The sequence below is a fragment of the Schistocerca serialis genome, chromosome 4 (assembly GCF_023864345.2).
Source record: "Schistocerca serialis cubense isolate TAMUIC-IGC-003099 chromosome 4, iqSchSeri2.2, whole genome shotgun sequence".
Classification (NCBI taxonomy): Eukaryota; Metazoa; Arthropoda; class Insecta; order Orthoptera; family Acrididae; genus Schistocerca; species Schistocerca serialis.
The window spans coordinates 267,995,546-268,016,547 of record NC_064641.1 but is presented as its reverse complement, the minus strand read 5'-3'; the positions used below and the strand labels follow the sequence as shown (position 1 = coordinate 268,016,547).

At 39.2% G+C, this 21,002-nt stretch overlaps 1 protein-coding gene across 4 annotated transcripts in view; it reads right to left on the bottom strand.

Moving 5' to 3' along the window:
• LOC126473794 (uncharacterized) overlaps positions 1-18,730 on the bottom strand; it is a 76,813-nt gene extending 58,083 nt beyond the window's left edge. For 2 of the 4 annotated variants that reach the window (XM_050101068.1, XM_050101070.1), the window contains exon 1: positions 17,598-18,607. In XM_050101068.1, the coding sequence (XP_049957025.1) occupies positions 17,598-17,664 (67 nt within the window). In that variant the 5' untranslated portion in view covers positions 17,665-18,607. The other 2 variants (XM_050101067.1, XM_050101069.1) reach the window with 2 other exon arrangements.
• Between the last annotated feature and the right edge of the window lie 2,272 nt (positions 18,731-21,002).

The following is a 21,002-nucleotide window of genomic DNA, read 5'->3' as shown; positions in this document are numbered from 1 at the left end:
TACTGGATGCATCATGTATGGGTATTTGCGTGTTATGGTCTATACTTCTTTTTCAGTCCCACCACTTTAATAGTTAGGTGGTTCTTACCTCCACAGTGATTCTTTACAGATAGTAAGTGAATGTGTACCAATTTTGATTGAAATTTGTCCAGTGGTTTAGGAGGAGATGTGGAATACACAAAAATTTCTATAATATGTTGGGTTGGGTTGGGTTGTTTGGGGGAAGAGACCAAAGAGCGAGGTCATTGGTCTCACTGGATTATGAAAGGATGGGGAAGGGAATTGCCAATGCCCTTTCAAAGGAACCATCTGGGCATTTGCCTGGAGCGATTTAGGGAAATCATGGAAAACCTAAATCACGATGGCCGGACGCGGGATTGAACTGTTGTCCTCCCAAATGCAAGTCCAGCGTGCTAACCACTGCGCCACCTCGTATAATATGTATCGATTCACATATTGTGTCCTGTCAATCTCATTTATGAAAGAGAGCTAGTTGAGTTATACCTTGACAGTTACAGGTAAATAATGCAGGCTCCTTCCATGAGCATTAATCTGTTCACATTGAGTTATTCGTGGAATTACTTCTAGATTTTTCATTTCATTGTAAATCAGGATGTTATGTACGTCAGTAGAGATACTTTGAAAAATAGCACACTTTTCCTGTTACAGTACTAAAGGGCTGCTTCCATCAGATAATTCAGTTAATCATTTTACATAAAATTCTTGAAATCAAGGAGGCCTTTTCTCCCTGGAAGCAAGCAGCTTTAATGTATGGTTAAATGATGATGGCATCCTCTTGAGTAAAATATTCCGGATGTGAAGCAGTTCCCCTTTGGATCTCCAAACAGGATCTGCTCAGGAGGATGTCATCATAAAAAAAAAAAAAAAAAAAAAAAATTAAATAGGGAAATGGATATGTTAAAAATAGCTATAGTGGGGGTTAGCGAAGCTCAGTGGCTGGATGAACAAGACTTCTGGTCATGTGAGTACAGGTTTTTAAATACAAAATCAAATAGGGGTAATGTAGGTGTAGATCTAATAACGAATAAGAAAACAGGAATACCAGTAAACTACTATAAGCAGTATAGTGATCACATTTTTGTCGTCAAGATATACACGAATCTAACACCTGCACAGAAGTACAAGTTTATATACCACCTAGCTCTGCAGATGACGAAGAGAATGAAAAAGTGTATGATAAGATAAAAGAAATTATCAGATAGTTAAGAGAGAGAAAATTTTAATAGTGAAGGGGGACTGGAATTCAATAGTGAAAAAGGAAAAATAGTAGTTTAATTTGGACTGAGGGAAAGGAAAAACACGAAGTCACTAGGTAGAATTTTGCACAGTGCACAATTTAATCAGTGCTAACACTTGGTGTAAAAATCATGAAAGAAGGCTGTATATGTAATAGGGACCTGGAGACACTTGGAGGTATCAGGCAGATTACATTAGGGTAAGACAGAGATTTCAGAACCAGATTTTAAACTGTAAGACATTTCCAGTGGTAGATGTGGACTCAGATCTTTTACTGGTTAAGAACTGTAGCTTAAAACTGAAGAAATCAGAAAGAGGTAGGAAATTAAAGAGATGGGATATGGATAGGTTGAAAGAATCAAAGATGGTTGAGTGTTCTAGAGGGAGCACTAGGCAATGGTTGACTGAAAGAGGGGAAAGGAATACAGCAGAAGACAAATGGGAAAGCTTTGAGAAATGAGAGAGTTAAAGCAACAGAGGATCAAATAGGTGAAAAGATAAGGCCTAGCATACATCTTTGGATATCGCAGGAGATATTGAATTTAACCCCTCTCTGTACTTTGATGACTGTGACTTGTGGAAACAAATGCATACCAGACATAAACATCTTCTATTCGACTCTTTGATCACCGGTGTGATTCACAGACTTTGCTAATCACTGTCTGAATGGCAGCTTTAGCCAGTCACTGAAGTTGTGTGTAAGTCAGTTTCCCGTCTTTAATGGTAGAGGAATAAACTATGTTGATTACTAACACCTTCTGTTATTTGTTGTACCTCCATTCACAGACAGAACACTGACCATATAGTACGACTCAGTAGGAGCATGTAGCATACTGAATGCTTCTGACATAGTGAGCATTAGCCCCATGAACTGTTGGATCTAACCAAAACTTTAATGACTTATAATGACAGTGAGTGGCCTTCCAAACATATAGGTGTGGGCTGTGGTTCAAAACATTCTCTTTTCAGTGACAAAGTGTATCTCTTCTTTCACTGAGAACATTGGGGGCAAGTTCTATTATTTTCACTCCACATATTTAGATGTGGATAGCTCCAAACCTGTACCCCTGACATTTCTAGTATGACAAAAATGAGCATTTACATCATCCAACCGAAGCACAGAATTGCTTAAAAAGAATGAGACATAAATAACTTATCACTGTTTGCTATTCCAAATGAATATGTTACAGCTTTGTAATGATTCCTGAAGAGGTTGAACAACGGTACAAAACATTCAGTAACTCATTGGTAATACAATGCAATACCCTAGAAAGGTCCCAACATCACACATAGTTTTGTAGTAGGGAACTGAGTTATGGATTACACCTTCTCGGGAAGACATTGCTTCTCGTCAGTGCTATGAGATCTAACTGTTAATGTAGTATTAGTTAACTGCTGAAATACCTATGGTAAGGTCCTGCATTTATTTCACTATTATCGGGTGTAACAAGTCTCACATAGTACCACAAACTGAAAGCTACCTAAAATATGAAGTGACTAGCTGAGAAATCAAAAGCTCAATATTGGAATATACACTGCAGAAATGGAAAATGTTAAATCATTTTAACATCAAACTGAGACTCTGGTATTTCCATGACTATGAGGCACACTGATTAAAATGTCATCTTAATGTGAGCTTATTTCAGTACACAATAAAGCCAATCCTACAGATGAAGAATGGTGTACATGCATGACAGTTGTTCGGTGGGTCCAACATCACTGCAATTTTTCAAGTGGAGATCACAAGACAGCATGTCCAGAGGTCGTGCACTTATACCTTATCCCTATATTTTCAACTTTGAGAAAGGTCAAATCACTAGTATGAAGGAGTGGCAACATCATATTGACAGATGGCATAAGCAGTTGGTTGTAGTGCAATGGCTGCAGAATGAGTGGTTACGAGATGAACTCAGGATAGAGAGTGGGAAGGAAAGTAGCCATTGGTCCTTCCATTCACCATGAGAAGCTTGTAGGATTGTTTGCCTGGCTTGAATGAATAGACAGATGACAACAGCTGAAATATAGGCACTGGCATTGAGCTCTTTAGTTGCCATATGTTGTTTACACCACATCACGGACAACAGACTTGACTGGTGTAGAGCTAGGATCAACTGGAACATTGAATAGCATTTTGTGGTGTTCAGCAATGAGTTTCATCTCTGATTGTAGTGGTCAGATATTCATCAATGTGTCCATAGATGACCCAGTGAAAGGTCACTAGAAGTAGCGATTCTTGAGACCCACACCTCTAGAACACCTGGAATCATGTGAGGAGAGCAATTGGAAATGGCACCAGGGCTTGTTTGGCTATTGTTGAAGACAGGCTGAATTATCACCAGTATGTGGCAAGAATGGTCAAACCTGTTATCATATATTTCAGGATCAGGTACCAAATGGAACAAAAATGCCTTCAGAAGTATATAGATACCTGACTGGCTTGCTCTGCCCGCTGAATTTCCACCCATAGAGCATGGCTGTGCTGTGATTGGACAATGCATACTTTCATACCAGCATCCAGCCAGCAATCTTCATGAACTAGTGCAGCATGTGTTTCAGACACAGCAAGAAATTCCTCAAGATGACATTTGGATGCCACAATGAATACAAGACTGTATACATGCCTGAGGGGGCCACATCTCATATTGATGTTGATGGTGGACATCAGTTTTTAATGGAATGAGAGTTTAATGATACAATACCTGTTACATGATGAAGTCTGGTATTCCGGCCTGCAAGTTTGAAGGCGAGCCAGAAGGTATGGATCCTATGCCAGCCAATAGACAGCACTACTATATCTGCAGGCTCTGGTGTCACTGCTGCAAGCACTGCCTAGGGGACATGCCCACCTTGCAGGCTTATCACCAACTGCAGCCACACCCTTTAAAGCCTACAATGGAATGGCTCTGTAGTCAGTCATGATATCACTGTGTTCTTGTATTGCTCTTGCTACAAATCATTGTTTTGGTTCTGGATTCACTATGTCTTAGGTCTTCCATCTCAGTTTACTCTCTGGACTTGTTATTCTGTCATTATGCCTCTGTTGTCTGTCCTTCTCTCATTGCGCCCTCTTGTTTACTCTTCGCAACTGACTGCTGGCGCCCTCGGCCAGATGGGCAGTTTGTGCTGGGTCTCAAGTTGTTCCCGGTCTTGTCAGATTCTGATCACTATATGACCATCTCCATAACATATGTTATAAGCGGCAATCAAAAAGTTTCCATGTGAATGCTGCACAGTCCAGAATCGGTATACCAATCAGACAAAATCATCATGAGCATTGAGGCAGTCATCCCATTGATGAAGATACCTGTTTGATAAAACACTGTGTCCTGCTATGTGAAGTAGTCCATAACTGCCTGCTGCACATCCTCGTCTCACTGGAGTCAGCAATCTTCAAGGACTTTTTTTAAGGGACCGAAGTCATATAATCACATGGGTATCATTCCCCAGTGATGGAGACACCAGGAAATCAATAAGCAATGGGCCCCAGTGTTCAGACAACCTTTCCAGCAGATGACTGGCTCTTAAACATCTTGGGACAAGGGTGCTATGAATGACACCACCGCCCCATACAAATTATTCATTCTCCGATGAATGTCAACCAGTATTTGTGCTTCGGCAGGCAAGAAAAGAATAACAGCACATTGGTCCTGTTTGCACACATCTGGAATAACGTCACCATAGTTCACTTTTTTGCACTGGAATAATGTCACCATAATTCACTTTTTTGCACCTACTGCATGCACATCATAAAGATACAAAAGCCACACTAAATCCTTGCTTACATGCTGGTGCTTATATACTTGCACAAACTGCACATACACTCCCGCAATGCCCTCAAATGGAAACTATTTTATTACCCCTTATAATTATAGGACTGGTGCTTCATCGTGTATAACTCTTCTTGTTCGCTCTTGGTGACTTGCTGTTGACACTCTCAGCCAGTCGGTCTTTTTATGGTGGTTCTCAAGTCATTTCCAGTCTCATTAGATTACAGTCACTGTATGAACATCCCCATAACATTTAATAAATATTGGAATGGTGCTTCACTGCACAAAACTTTCCATTTTTGTCAGTGAAAAAGCAGACTGACAGCAATTGTAGTGGTCTATTTATTGCCATATAGAACTCAATAATAGTTAGTAAGTTCTTTACAGATTCCAAATGTGAAATAAACTGGATAAAGGTATGCATCAAAGGTGATTCAAACATAGTAACCAGATGCTTTTTATGGACCACCTGCTTCAGGCAGAATGATTCAGAAAAAATTTCAAGGATATCACTGATAAGTTTTCTGGCTTTTCTGTTCAAAAAATTCTGGAACTTTGACCACAAAATCTTTCTGCACTTATCTTTTATTTATTGTGCATGGTCTCCTTTGAAATACTCTCATCCACTGTTGATACATTGCTCCCAACACTGTTTCCACTTCCGGAAGCAGTCTTGGTACGCCTCTTGCTGGATCACGCAAAGTGCTATCCGTAAATTTTCTTTTTATCTTGTCTATCATTACAAATCTTCATCCTTTCAGTGAGAGTTTCAACTTTGAAAATAAAAAAAGTCTGCAGGTCTCCAGAGTATGGAGGATGAGGCAGCACAGTGATTTTGTTTTTATGTTCAATAGTCATGCACCAAAAGGGATGAATGTACAGGTGCATTATCATGATGAAAAACCATAAATTGTCTCGCCACATCTCAGGCCGCTTCATTCTCACATTTTCTTGCAGGCATCACCGGCCTGGCAGTACCATTGACTAACAGTTTGTCCCTATAGCATGAATTCATGATGAACTAATGCTTCAAAGTCAAAGAAAACTATCAGCATGGCTTTGGCATTTGATCTGAACTGACATTTTTTTTTTTAACCTTTCCCGACCCACTGTGAAGACTTTACCTTGGTCAATGTCATAACCATAGACCCACATCTCATCACCAGTTAAGACTCTGTTAAGGAACATCCTGTTCTCATTTGCACGATACAAAACCTCTTCAAAGATTGCGAGGCAAAGTTCTTTCTTGTTCTAACTCATGAACTGTGGGATGAACTTGGCAGCAACAGAATGCACTCCAAGATGCTGTGTCAGGATTTCCTGATATGATCTAACTCAAATGTTACATTCTTTTGCAATCTCTCAGTCAGTCAGTCTTTGATTGGCATGCACAATTTTGTTTAAGTTCCTGATGTGAGCGTCATTGATAGACATCATACGGCATCCTGAACAAGGGTCGTCTTTAATTTCCATCTGGCCATTTTATAACCATGTGAACCATTCATAACACCAACTACAGCTGACGCACTCATCAATGTAGGCTTCCCGCTTCATTTGGTGTGTCTCTGTAAGGGTTTTCTTGAGTTTCACATAAAAGTTAATGCAGTCACGTTGCCCCTCCAACTCTGCCACTTCGAAATTCACAAACCGTGCGACACAACATTCTGCTCAATACAGCACTGAACAATAACTAACAGACATACAACAATGAAGCTTCTGGCAGTTACACATTAAACACAGGCATGGGGAGACATGCCAACCACATTTTGTTCCAACACACCATTGGTGCGAAATTACGAATGTTCCGGAATATTTTGAACAGACCTCATGATAGGAAGACTATTCAGAATGGGAGAGTCAAGTAATTAAAAATGGTTCCAGGGGCAGGGATTCATGTAAGATTGTTTGAATGTCTTCTCTAAAAATTACTTCATGCAGCTAGAGAACCAACTCATAAGAGCAGTGTTTCAGATTTCCTAGTAACTGACAGACATGAACTTCTCAAATCAGTTAACATAAAGGAGGGAATCAGTGACCGCAGTTATAGTATCAGTGACTACATGAGTTAAAAAGAATGCTAAAATGGTAGAAAAAATACATTTGTATAGCAAATTTGACAGAAACAAATTACAGGCTGTCTGAGCAGACAACATAAAACATTCATTGCTGGGGATGAAGATGTGGAACATCAACTGGTAAAATTCATATGTACTTTACAATATGCTTTAGACATGTAAAAACTGCACAAAGTTGCAAAGAATGGGAAAAAACCCACTGTAGTTCAACTGCCATATCAGAAAGTTTCCACTTGAACAATGAGAGCTTTATCACAGATTTAAGTGAGATCAGTACCTTGTTGATAAAAAACAAAAGAAGAATAATGTCAAAATTAAGATCAGAAAACAATGCAAGAAACATTTAATGAACTTGAAAGTAAAATTTTGCTGACCAATCAGACAAAAAATTTAAAAATTTTTGTCTTACATAAAGGCAGTAAAAAGATAAATTTCATCGCTTCAGTGACTCAGTGACCACACTAGCATAATAAAACAGTAGATGACAGAAAGAAGGCTGATACACTGAATTCCAACTGTTTAATGTGGTAGGACTTAGACAATTCCTTCAATCATCATACTATGTCACAATACAAGTAAACCAAGATTGATAGTGAAGTTAATGAATAAATAACACAAAACTGACTACAATTGCTAAACAGATGAAGGACACCTGGATCTGATGGGAAACTTGAATGATTCTATACAGATCATGTGAAAAGACTTACTTCCCTTACAGTCACTGTTTCTCATGGGTCACTGGAACAATTAAGGGTACCAAGCTATTGCAAACAGTGCAGGCCATTTCCAGCATAAACATAATTATAGGCCTATATTGTTGACATCAATCTGCTTATGGAATTGTGAAGTGTGTTCCATGCTCACATATTATGACCTCTTTGGATAACAAAAATCTTCCTTATAGAGATCAGCATGGTTTCTATAAACAGAGATCTTTTGAACTCAGCACATTCTATTTTTCAGTGAAATACGGAGCACTGTAAACAATGATGCCCAGGTTGATGCCACATTTTCAAGTACAGTAACAGAAAAAACACAAGATAACAAGTATTGAACCACAGTTATGACTGGGTTTAGGACTTCAAACAATGTAGTCAGATTCCCAAATGCAAGCATACCAGATGATAATTGACCAGGTCTACCACTGGATCACAAGAAACTGATCTCATAAGGACTCATATTATGCAATATAAATCACAAGAAACACTAAGTACAAATTTTTTTTTGGTCCAATTGTATAATAAGTTAATATGAAGTCAAAACATAGAAAAATTAATCAAGAGCTTGGTTGGGCATATTTTGCACTTAGAAATACCTACAGTTGTGTTGACTTGAACAATAGATGCTTGTTAATTTTGCTCATGTTCACTTTCTGTTGGTTTATGATATTATTTTTTGGGGCTAAAGTACATACAGACTGCAGTCATTCTGTAAAAGCAAGCAATAATAACATGATGTAAACTAAATTCCTGGACATCTTGCAGATGATCTTAAAAGCAACGGTTGTTTATGTTTTGACATACAGTGAGCTACAATGTATAGTACCACATTGACAAGTTTTGTGGCTTATATAGCATATCTGGTTGTAATGGAAGACTTATGCACATGGATGATTTGATGATGGACGAGCCATCCAAAACTGGTCATCAATGAACAAACAAACTTCCCATGCAAATTAAGATGGTTCCTATAACAATTATTGTAACTAACACTGTCAATGGTTCACTGTTGTTTCAAATACCATATGTGGCTCATTTGTTAGAGTGACTGGTTGACAATTAGTCAAAATTTGAGGGTCTTTTCCCAATTTTTGGATAGGAATCATAACAGCCTTCTGCTACTGGGAGGGAAACTCCCCTTCCCACCAAATACAACTGAAAAACCAGAGGATGTGCTTTATGTTGTTGTCACTAAGGTGTGTAAGCATTTTTATTGGGTCCACAGGCTGTATCTCAACAATCTACTAAAGCACATTGGAACTCTCATTCAGTACATGGATACTGTATGATTCAAGTCCTTGCTCATGGAAGGATCAACACTTCCATTTCGTCTGATGTTTCCATGTCAGGAAATTAGGATTGTAATTACTGCGAGCGTACACTCCAGCAAAGTGTGCTGTGACTGTGGGATCAGAACAGATGTTGCCATTGAGGTAGATGCCAGGACCTAATGTTGATGTTGGATGCCCACAAATGTGGTAGAGTTTTGTCCATACTTGAGATGATGGGGGTGTGTGCCCTCATACACGGGCAAATACTGTTCCCAACACTTTTGCTTTCTATTTTATTAAAAACCATGCCTTCACTTGGAAGTCCCTTGATTACTGTTAAATGTTCTATAGAATGATGATATTTGTGTTGTTGAAGCTCCCTCAATACTCTCTGATGGCTGTAGTATGGTTTTCAGACCACAAGGCACAGGTATCAGGATGGGGCTCAAGAATAGGGTACATTGCTTCCATAGTGAATATAATTGAGTCAATAGTATCTTGCACCACCCCTTTGATGTCCACTTTTTGATTGGCTTCAATAGTTGCTTCGTAGGTGAAAGCCAGTTGGCTTTCTGAAGCAACCACCAAGTTGCATATTTCATTGGTTGGTGGTTTGAGAAAGATACAGTGAGAGGAAAGTGGTGAATGTCACAGAGGTAGCCACGGACCTACCACTGAATCAAGGGTGAGATGCTCGGGCTGCAAACTATAATACTTACGGCTGAGTAAGTTACATGGTTTGTACTAAAATGTATTGCAGCTCCAGTGTTAAATAAGTACACTTGCAATTCTGAAATTAACTGCTCTATTATTTAGCCCCAGCTAGATTTGTTGCTGTTGCCCCTCAGAAGATTGTGAGCACTGTAGTCCCCCAGTAGGAGGAAAGGTGGAGGCAGCTGTTCCACTAACTCCATCCGCACATCATTTGGTATATATCTGTTTGGGGGTAGATAGATATTATATACTGTTATCCTAACTGATTTATGGACACAAGCAGCCACAGCTTCTAATGCAGTGTTTAATGTCATTTACTCACTGAAGGTGTAAAAACATATGAACCTGCAGACTCCCCCAAACACACTATCGGTGTTAATGCAATTTTTACACTAGGATGTTTGGTTTATAATTAGAGAGTTGGATTTCTCAGACCCACATCTCCTGAGTGCCACACCAACTGCAGAGTAAGTAGCCATTAAAGGAGTTTGGCCAGGTGGCAATGGTAGCTCCTACAGTTCCATTGAAGGAACAGACTGGGATCTGAGAAAGCAACAAAGGGGTAACAGAAGTACAAATTACATTGCTGTTGAGTCATGCTCCATCTGAATATGTGATTCTTCACCAATTCGGGGGGAAGGGGGGGGGGAGGAGGAGGGGAGGGGTTGGATTGATCGGAGTAGCAGAATTTGATTTGATTCTAATTTTTCCTTGTCTCTTTGAGGTTTTGGTGTTTACGAGCATTCTCTTCCATAACCCACAGACTTTGATTCTTTCAGGCACTGGTTCATGGTAGACTGCTGGTCCATCCTGGGAGGGGGACACATTGCCAGGTGCCCTATTCTCTTGTAATGCTGACAGAAGATGAGGCATCTTTGGCTGCACCAATAGGATAGTTACCACTGGTGCTGTGGGTTTGGGGCTCAAGGGAGCTGATGTGTTCTACTCTGACTGAAAAACAGGGATTCACATGTGGCTAGGGCCAGTAGTTGCTATATTAGACTTTCTAACCACGCTAGGTGTGGTTTTTGAAACAACGTGTGCAAAGTTCAAATGGTTCAAATGGCTCTGAGCACTACGGGACTTAACATCTGTGGTCATCAGTCCCCTAGAACTTAGAACTACTTAAACCTGACTAACCTAAGGACATCACACACATCCATGCCCGAGGCAGGATTCGAACCTGCGACCATAGTGGTCACGCAGTTCCAGACTGAAGCGCCTGGAACCGCACAGCCACAACAGCCGGCCGTGCAAAGTTCGACATCATATCGACTGGGTGGAGTCACTCATACTTTTTCTTAGCATCCTGATAATAGTGATGGTCAAGTTTATTATACGAAGTGTGACTGGAAATCTTTAAGAATGGGTCTACTACTGCTTAGTGGTTTGGTAGGCAGGTACACAGAGGGTGGGGAGTGAGTCATTGCCTTGTCCTTGAATGCTCTCTGACAAGAAACTGCATTTCCTTTACTCAGTTCATTGTAGAAGCTGGTTGAGTGTGGGTCTGTTAGGGCTTGTTGCCGGATTCTGCCTGCGTGAAAATGGACGTAAAAGCGGAGCAACGAATTTGTGTGAAATTTTGTTTTCAAACTGGGAAATCAGCTTCTGAGACTATTAAAAACAGCTTTTGGAGATAATTGTATGAACTAGTCAAATGTTTTTGTCTGGTTCAACATATTTAAAAATGGCTCGTGAATCATGTGAAGATGAACAATGGTCCGGCAGTCCTTCCACCTCAAACATGAATGAAAATGTTGTGAAAGTGTGCTCTGATTGTAGGCTTACAATTAGGGAGATAGCTGATGAACTTAATTTAAGTTTCTATGCAGTTTAGTCAATTTTAACTGAAGATATGAACATGCGTTGAGTGTCTGGAAAATTCATTCCAAAAGTGTTGTCGAGTGACCAGAGATAATACCGACTTGAAGTGTGTCAAGAACTGATTAATCAGACTAAAAATGACCCAGATTTGTTAAATAGGGTAACTACAGGTGACGAATCATGGGTATATGGATATGATCCTGAAACCAAAGTGCAGTCTTCACAGTGGAAGACTCCAGGTTCACCCCAACCAAAAAAAGCAAGGCAAAGTCGGTCAAAGGTGAAGACAATGTTGGTATTTTTTTCGATTCTAACTGTATTGTGCATCATGAAGGACAGAAAATTAACCAGGAATACTAAAAAAGTGTCCTTGAGCGTTTGTGGTAAAAAATGCAGAAGGAAAGGCCTGCATTGTGGAAAGACAAGAGTTGGGTGCTACACCGTGACAATGCTCCAGCTCATTTTGCCTTCTCCATTGTTGAATTTTTGACAAAATTTAAAATTCCTGTGCTTCCACAACCGTCATATTGCCCTGATTTGGCCCCCATGGACTTCTATCTGTTTCCTAAACTGAAATTTTCACTGAAAGGGAAGCAATTTGACTCAATTGAAGACATTAAGGCAAGTACAGAGTGTGTCCTTAACATACTCCAGGGAAAAAAATTCCAGGAATGTTTCCAAAAGTGGAAACACTGTTGGAGTCGGTGTTTTCAGTCAGAAGGGGGGCCTACCTGGATTTTCTTCTCCTCTTGAAAACTGAAAATGTTGGTAAATGGGGGGAAGTGGGGTGGTTGGCGATCTGGGCCGTTTACACATGTATGTGGTTGTTCTCATGGACTGCTCTCATATGTTGTCCATTGCATATCCCACAAGCAACCTAACAAGTACAGTAAGAGGACATTGTCCACTCCTCTGGCACCTAAAACATCTCATAGGAGGAGGGAACCAGGATTTGACATCACACCTAAAAACAATGACCTTAATTTTATCAGATAAAACATTTCCATCACAGATAAGGATGAAAGCTCCTGTGTCCACCCTATTATCCTTAGGTCCTCTCAGAATGCATTGAACAAAATGTACTCCACATCACTCTAGATTGCATGCAGTTCTTCATCTGTTTGAAGCATTAAGTGACACCTTAATCCTGTTGAGTTTGTCATGAGGAGAGATGGTACCTGGTATATCCTTGAGCTTGTCACAAGCTTGAAGGGTACATTTTGATCAACGTGGATTCATTTTGCATTTTCCCTATAGCAGCAACTCTCTGCACCCGTCGTGAATATTTCTAATGAAAAACAGTGGCTTTGTTATTACATAAGATTCTTCACCATTTCTGGAGCACACTAACAACTGAGCATGCTATTCACCTCCATTTCTCCTTGCCTGACTCTCATCTCATGGTGTGACCAAACAAGGAAATGCCGTTGTTGTAAGTCTCTATATTAAAGTCTTGTTTTCTCCCTGAAGTGATAGCCATATTGGCACAACCACTGGTATGGGTGAGTTTGATCCATTTCACTGTAGATCGTCTGCCCTGATGCCACTCACTACAATCAGAGGCTCATCCCATGGGCACACCCTACCACTGCAAAGGCTACCTGGCATATTAGCTGTTGCTCTAAGTCCTGTGCCCCAAACTGTATAGGCTCCTACTCCTCAGCATACATGGGAAGGTTACAGCTCAGGCAGGTGATCCCTGCACTGTCAGGGCACTACATCTGTGATGGTACATGACAACCTTCCCTTGGTGGACTGGCTACCTAGCTGGATTTTCGGTGTGAAAATAAACGCTCTTTAATAATAGATGTAGAAAATCAAGGTGCATGGTGGATAGGTTATGCACCACATTAGTGTCCTTCCCCAAATGGTTCACAGATCTGTGAAATTTAGAAAACCGGAGGTCAACCCTAAATGAAGACCATTAGTAATTACACCAAAGAGGTTGAAGGAAAGGTTACAAAATGAGCTAAAACTGACAAGTGTTCTAATAATAGCTGAGGCATCAACGAAAAGTATGGCTAGGTATAATGCTCCTTTTAGTTGCCTCCTATGACAGGCAATGAATTACCACATGTCTATTCTAGCCTCCCAGCACTGGAGGAGGAGGGAGCAAAGACTTTAAACAAACTTCGATCTGACATAATGCAAGGAACTGGAAAACCCTATACTTTCAAAAGAAAATTAAAAAAAAAAATACTGCATTAGCCAGTCCTTTCAGAAATTATCTGAGCCCACAGAATCAACAACTTATGATTTCTTTATCTGCATGGCAAGAAGCAATATTTGCTGTAAAAGATATATTACACTAAAAGTGTTACAAAGTAGTTTTTTAATGACCCTGAGGAAGTACAAACAGTGATTTGAAGTAACAGTTTTCCTGCTGATTTTAGTTTGTTAAATTTATCCTCTGTTACTGATAGTAGTACACAGCATTGCATGACAGTGTAATATCAATATGCTGTACAAAATTTGTTCATAACAGCTGTTCTAATTGTCACTGTATGACCTGACATGCTCCACATCGCTGGATGTTCTCCTTCATTATGGAATATAAAGTACATGATGTATGAATGGATTAATCACTCGATAATGAGTTTCCATCTCCTGAAGCGCATGTGATTAAAGAGGTACAAAGATCATATTTATGTACTGAGAGAACACTCTGTGCTAATAGTACTGTCCCCACATCCATGATCATTGATACCCACTGACACCTTAGTGCTAAATATTCTTGTGTAAAAAGAAACTGAAGTTTCATTGCATGTCCACTGTTATATGACAGCAGTTGTCTCAAAAGTGGTCCTGAAGAGGAAGGCTAGTGAAAGCTTTTCTGGCTAATCTGGCACCTGGTGAGAAGAAAACAGTCAGTCTATTTTTAAAGGAGGATGTAGTACCAGCATACCGAGGTGATATGAGAAATCTGCTTGATAATCACCAGCTGGGGTGGCCGAGCGGTTCTAGGCGCTACAGTCTGGAGCCGCGCGACCACTACGGTCGCAGGTTCGAATCCTGCCTCGGGCATGGATGTGTGTGATGTCCTTAGGTTAGTTAGGTTTAGGGGACTGATGACCTCAGCTGTTAAGTCCCATAGTGCTCAGAGCCATTTGAACCATTTTTGCTTGATAATCAGAGTGGTGGTCTAATTTTGAAAGGTGGAATGAGTGATGAGACTTATGGTGTACTCGTACAGTGAATTAGCATCTTCATAGTATGTTATCAAGAATGCCATGTTCTAGAAATTCTTACACTTGTACTCTTCCAGAACTTTACTCAAACACATCACACTCACAAACCAAACTCCACGCCGTCATGACGTCACACACGACAACACCCTTACGTAACAGGTCAAAGCCGATGCTTGGGATAGTACGCATCTGTCGACCCAGTGCATTTGCATTCTCTGAATTGTAGCTACCAAGAATTCATAATTTGTTTCTAGATTTTTACTTTTTCAAAGATTTCAATGTGTTAGCTTTTAGTTTATTACTTCTAAATAATTTACATTTTTTTTTTTATCTCCATCAATTTCAGACTTTCTTTCCCAAGCATAGCTCAATCTTCTCATATTTTTCATTCATCAGATCTCTCCAGTTGATGCTTTTGCAATTACCTCTGTATTGTTTCCTTAGTTCTACACCTATATCTATATGGCTACTCAGCAAATCACACTGAAGTGCCTGATAGAGGGTTCTTCAAACCACCTCCGCACTAATTCGCTATTATTCCACTCTTGAACAGTGCATGGAAAAAATGAACATCTACATATTTCTAAGCAGGCTCTGATTGCCCTTATTTTATTATGATGATCATTTCTCCCTGTGTAGGTTGGCATCAACAAAATACTTTGACATTTTGAGGACAAATTTGGTGATTCAAATTTTGTGACAAGATACCACCGGAACAAGAAATATCTTGTTTTTTAAATTATGTCCACCCCAAATTCTGTATTATTTCAATGATACTCTCGCTCGTATTTCTGGATAATACAAAAGATGTTGTCCTCCTTTGTACATTCTCGATGTGCTCCGTTAATCCTATCTGGTAAGGATCACCACACCATACAGTAGTACTCCAAAAGTGGGTGGACAAGCATAGTGTAGGCAGTCTCTTTAGTAGACCTGTTAAATCTTCTAAGTGTTCGACCAACACTTTACCTTCCCCAAAACATTTTCTACATGTTCTTTCCAAATTAAGATGTTCGTAATTGTAATCCATAGGTATTTAGTTGAATTTACGGCCTTTAGATTTGATTGGTATATCATGTAACCCAGCTTTAACAAATTTGTTTTAGTACTCATATGAATGACCTGACACTTTCCATTATTTAGGGTCAACAGCCAATTTTTGCACTATACAGATATCTTATCTCAACCATTTTGCAATTGATTTTGTTCTTCTGATGACTTTAGGCTTACTTACTTACATATACTTAACAAATGTATGTACTTACCTCCATTATCAAAATCACAACTGCTTGATACCTCAGAAGATGTACTATCAATAGAGCCCTTCTTTTACTCAAGCTGTGCCATAAAATTCTTCTCTTCCCAGTTCGATCCGGAACATTTTCTTTAGTTATATGATCTACGCATCCAATCTTCAGCATTCTTCTGTTGTACCACATTTCACAAGATTTTATTTTATTCTTGTCTGAGCTGTATATTGGCCATGTTTCACTTCTGTGCATGGTTACCTTCCAGATAAATACATTCAGAAAAGACATTCTAACATTCAAATTTCTTTTTAATGTTAACACTTTCTGTTTTCTCAGATATGCTATTCTTGGATTAACTGAAGCCGTAAATACTTCTTCAGCAGCTCACACCCAAGTTGTTCCCTTTCAACCTAACCTTACGATTTTGTATTCATATTCATTGTCTTTGCAAAATCAGAACCAAATCGTTACCTTTCAACCTAACCTATACCTCAGACTATGCTATAGATCAGTCTATGTTCCAAAAAAATAATGTAGTTGGACATACTATAGCTAGTCTTTCTTTCTCTTCCTAAAGGAAGCAATATCTGTTTTATTCAAGTTTTGTTTTGTTTATGGTCAACTGAGAATGCCACTACTTTTTTATTGGGGTGAACCCCTGTCTCCATTACAGTTGGGTCTGTCTCGTCCTACGATCAGAGTAACCTGTCATTCCTTCATCACCTCTGCCAGTTGTGAAAACCATGTAGTGTGTCACTTTCATATGTGCCCATTAGCAGTACTACTCAATATGCTTTATGACAACAATTGCTGGTCAGCAACTCTGCCTCAGATTTATTAATAATGCAGTTACATACCTAGAAATACATTTTCCAAATCATCAAGTCAAAGCCCCTCTGACAACAAATGCATAAAGTTATTCAGAGTCAGCTGTTTGCAAAGTAAATTTAGGAGTTGTGTTTGTGGCAAATTATTCCTGGATTCTTTTTACTGCTTGATTAGGAATATTTTTTTTAGAAATTCCTACAGAGCAAAATAAATTTTGTTTAAAAAGAAACTGAAATATTTTCCACATTAAACAAGCTTATAAATATAATTCATGTCTAAAGAAGGTTAGCACTGTACCAGCATCAAAATTATGAGGCCTAACTTGAATACTACACCCAGAATGGATACAAATGGCAAACAAGAAAATCAGAAAACAAGCAACTGGTTATGTAGGCAGTCGCATAAATGGATTAAGTTGACAGATCAAGTAGAAAGGATCTACAGATGAGACATCTGAGACAACATTTTATTGCTAGTTATGCATTTAACACAGAATAAAATGTAAAGGGTGGAATGTTTCATGAAACCAGTACCTGAACAACACAGACATATAAGTACGCACAATGAGGGTAATACTGCTCACTAAAACAATAAACTGGAAGCCACTACAAGAAATTTTAATTTAAATATTTGAGAAAGTTAATAATTCTCTATCATTTCATTATACATTGAAACATAAAAATTACCAGAAAGGAGACACTCACTCTTACACAAATATAATGACTGTATAGTACCAAGATATGTATGAATGAAGGTCCAGTTTCTAGACATAGCATTGCACTTGGCAGTCCAGTTATCACATGAAAAAACACACGGACTTGCAGGCAAACATTATTATGCTGAATTACTAACTGAACAATGGGCTTATTTTCAAATGGAAGAGTACATAAATTTTGTTCATAGGTTGTAATATATATAATCTATATCAACCAATGGTTTATTTGCATTGTTGACCTAATAGTATGCTAAGAACACAAACAAGCAGTACCACAGTGTCAAATGTGTTACTCAGCAAACTAGAAGGCGCCTGCATGTCCTGTAAAGTATGTTAATCTGGCACAGGTGAATATTTAATCTGTTATGTTTCTGTATGCATTATGTTTTATTACTGGGGCAGGAAATGTTTCAGTCTAAAAGTGCCACTGTAAACATCTGCGACTGTAAAACATCTTACAAGAGAAAAAGTGTAAGAGCAGTAGTTATGAATGCATAATACACTGTAGTTGTTTCTTGGTATGTGGCCATTTTACTAATTGAAATGAAAAGTTTTACGGTGAGAAACCTATCAAAGACCTTTTGAGATCGATTCACACGGAAAATCTCACTTTTCTGGAATGAAAAAAAATTAGTGACAGTAAATAAACATCGTGTGGCGAACTTGTTTAACAAATAAAAAAACACGCCTCGTCACATGTATTTTATTTTTATCTCCTCTCTCCAAAGTAGTTGCAATAAGCTGAAACAACAACAAAATTGCAAATATTCTGGAAAGACTGCGTTACGTCGTTCAGTAGAAGTCGGGCAATCGTTCAATTTCTGCGGATTCATCGTTGGCGTTAAGGCTAAATAGTCGAGTTCGTGGATCTAATACAAAATGTTTTGTCGCGCATTAACTTTATTTCAAATCTGTAGTGACAGCTTACTACGTCATTTCTAAGTACAACTTAGAGTAGAAGTGCAAAACAAGTGCGCCCCATTCGTTTCGTAAACAAATGAGCACATACCGCACACGCCACTAAACCCGACGAATCGTGAGTAATTTACGACTCCGGTGGTGGGGGTGGCTACGTAAGAGCCGAGCGAGGTAGACCTCATTCACTCTGTCACATGGCAATAGTAGGAGGAACGTGTATGAAAGGGTGACTATCATGTTATGAGGGACCATCTGTTGCACAAAAGTTCCGGTTAGCTTCATCATTAAGGAAATGGCTTTAGTAATATTAAGATCCAAAGCGAAATGCCTAAGGCATATTGGTAACTAAAAACAGGGAAAGTGATGTTCAAATATTTCAAGATACGTAATCATAAGCTTTAAAATTTCTTTCTTTCATTAAACATATGAAAATGTACAGAAAAATGTTTAGAAGCCAATATGTACAACTACGCGTCTTACTTCATACTAAAGATCAATTCACACTTGCTGTCACGTTATGTAAAAACATTCCATGATGCATTTGAAACAGCGGCATTCACACGGGTGGCCACACATCAACATCTATTCTCTGCAGACCACAGTGAAGTGCACGGACAGTGTTAGGAAGTCACAGCACTACAATCCATTACAAAAATATCATACTACATCTGAAAATGCTTTATTCTTCAATTTCTGCCCACCTACTACCATCTCAGCCAACATTGATAGAATGACTCACCTTATGTTCCACTGTTACAAGAAAATATTAAAACTATTTAACAAATAAAGTAAAAATAAACAGTGTCGCTGCTAGAACTGTTTGCACTTCTCTGCATGAGTCTATTCACTGTCACTGACTTCAGTGTAATCGTCTGCTGTAGATGGAAACTTTATTACCTTCATCTACATCCTTCGGTGGGTGAAGATGACCAGTGCTCATTCTTTCAATCGTAGGCTTGATCGGCTTCTGTTAGAATGTAGTGCAGCAGCCGCCGGATCATTTGACACACTGAGATGCCAGGAGAATTCCATTAACTCTAGGCATAGACAGCCAGTTTCTCAACTTGGTTGTCATACTGAATCTCTTTTCCATTCATACACGAATTCAAATTAAAATTATTTTAAAAGTTCATACACAGCATTTTACAATGGAAAGCTAAACGTACCTCAAGCCAAAATGTATCAGGTCCAGATTCCGAGGAAACGGCTGTCCGAATCACATTCAAGGGAAAAGAGCACCATTCATCATCCACTTCTGCAGTTCATGTGGTTTAACTCGTGGTACAGGATCTGCCAGTGTTATTAAAACAGATGTAGCTTCTTTCTCTGTACGAGACATGGCTCTTATTGGAGATACTACAGATAATTGTAGTAGCAGAGGGTCATTAAATTTAAACCTCAGCTGAATTCCTTTACATCCACGATTGAAGAAGTTTCGGTATTTCTCCATAAATTCCCTTAAAAGATGAAGCCTGGCGAAAACGTCCTTCGACTTCATTGCTTCCAGACGTTCTGCACCTAAATACATCTTGTTAATGTCCAAAAAACTTGTCTCATCTGCAGCCTCTACAGGTTCTACAGTAATTGTATTCAGAGATTCTTTGTGAACATAATCCTGTTTCATGTAGGATAGCAAAATGTCTTAAAAGATTTTTACATTTTTTTTTAAGTTTAGCGCTATGACATTTGAAGACTGGAGGTGAGCATTCATTGTATTAAATTTGGCCAAAATCCACTTTAGAAATTGGAAGTATAGTTTAAGAAATGGATCACGGAGCGAGCTAATAAGGGAACCTCCCCATCGCACCCCCCTCAGATTTAGTTATAAGTTGGCACAGTGGATAGGCCTTGAAAAACTAAACACAGATCAATCGAGAAAACAGGAAGAAGTTGTGTGGAACTATGAAAAAAATAAGCAAAATATACAAACTGAGTAGTCCATGCGCAAGATAGGCAACATCAAGGATATTGTAAGCTCAGGAGCGCCGTGGTCCCGTGGTTAGCGTGAGCAGCTGCGGACTTGAGAGGTCCTTGGTTCAAGTCTACCCTCGAGTGAAAAGTTTACTTTCTTTATTTTCGCAATGTCATGATCTGCCCGTTCGTTTATTGACGTCTCTGTTCACTGTTATAAGTTTAGTGTCTGTATTTTGCGACCGCACCGCAAAACCGTGCGATTAGTAGACGAAAGGATGTACTTCTCCAATGGGAACCGAAAACATTTGATCGCAAGGTCGTAGGTCAACAGATTCCTCCACAGGAAAACACGTCTGATATATTCTATACGACACTGGTGACGGCATGTGCGTCACATGACAGGAATATGTTGTCGGCCTTCCTAACTTGTACACTTGGCGAATGAGTAAAAAGATTCTTCTACCTTGCCCGATTTAGGTTTTCTTGTGGATGTTTCGATGTTTTTTAGGTGTAGCGTCCCCATACTACGGCGCAGTTACCTCGCATCGGACGGACGGACAGA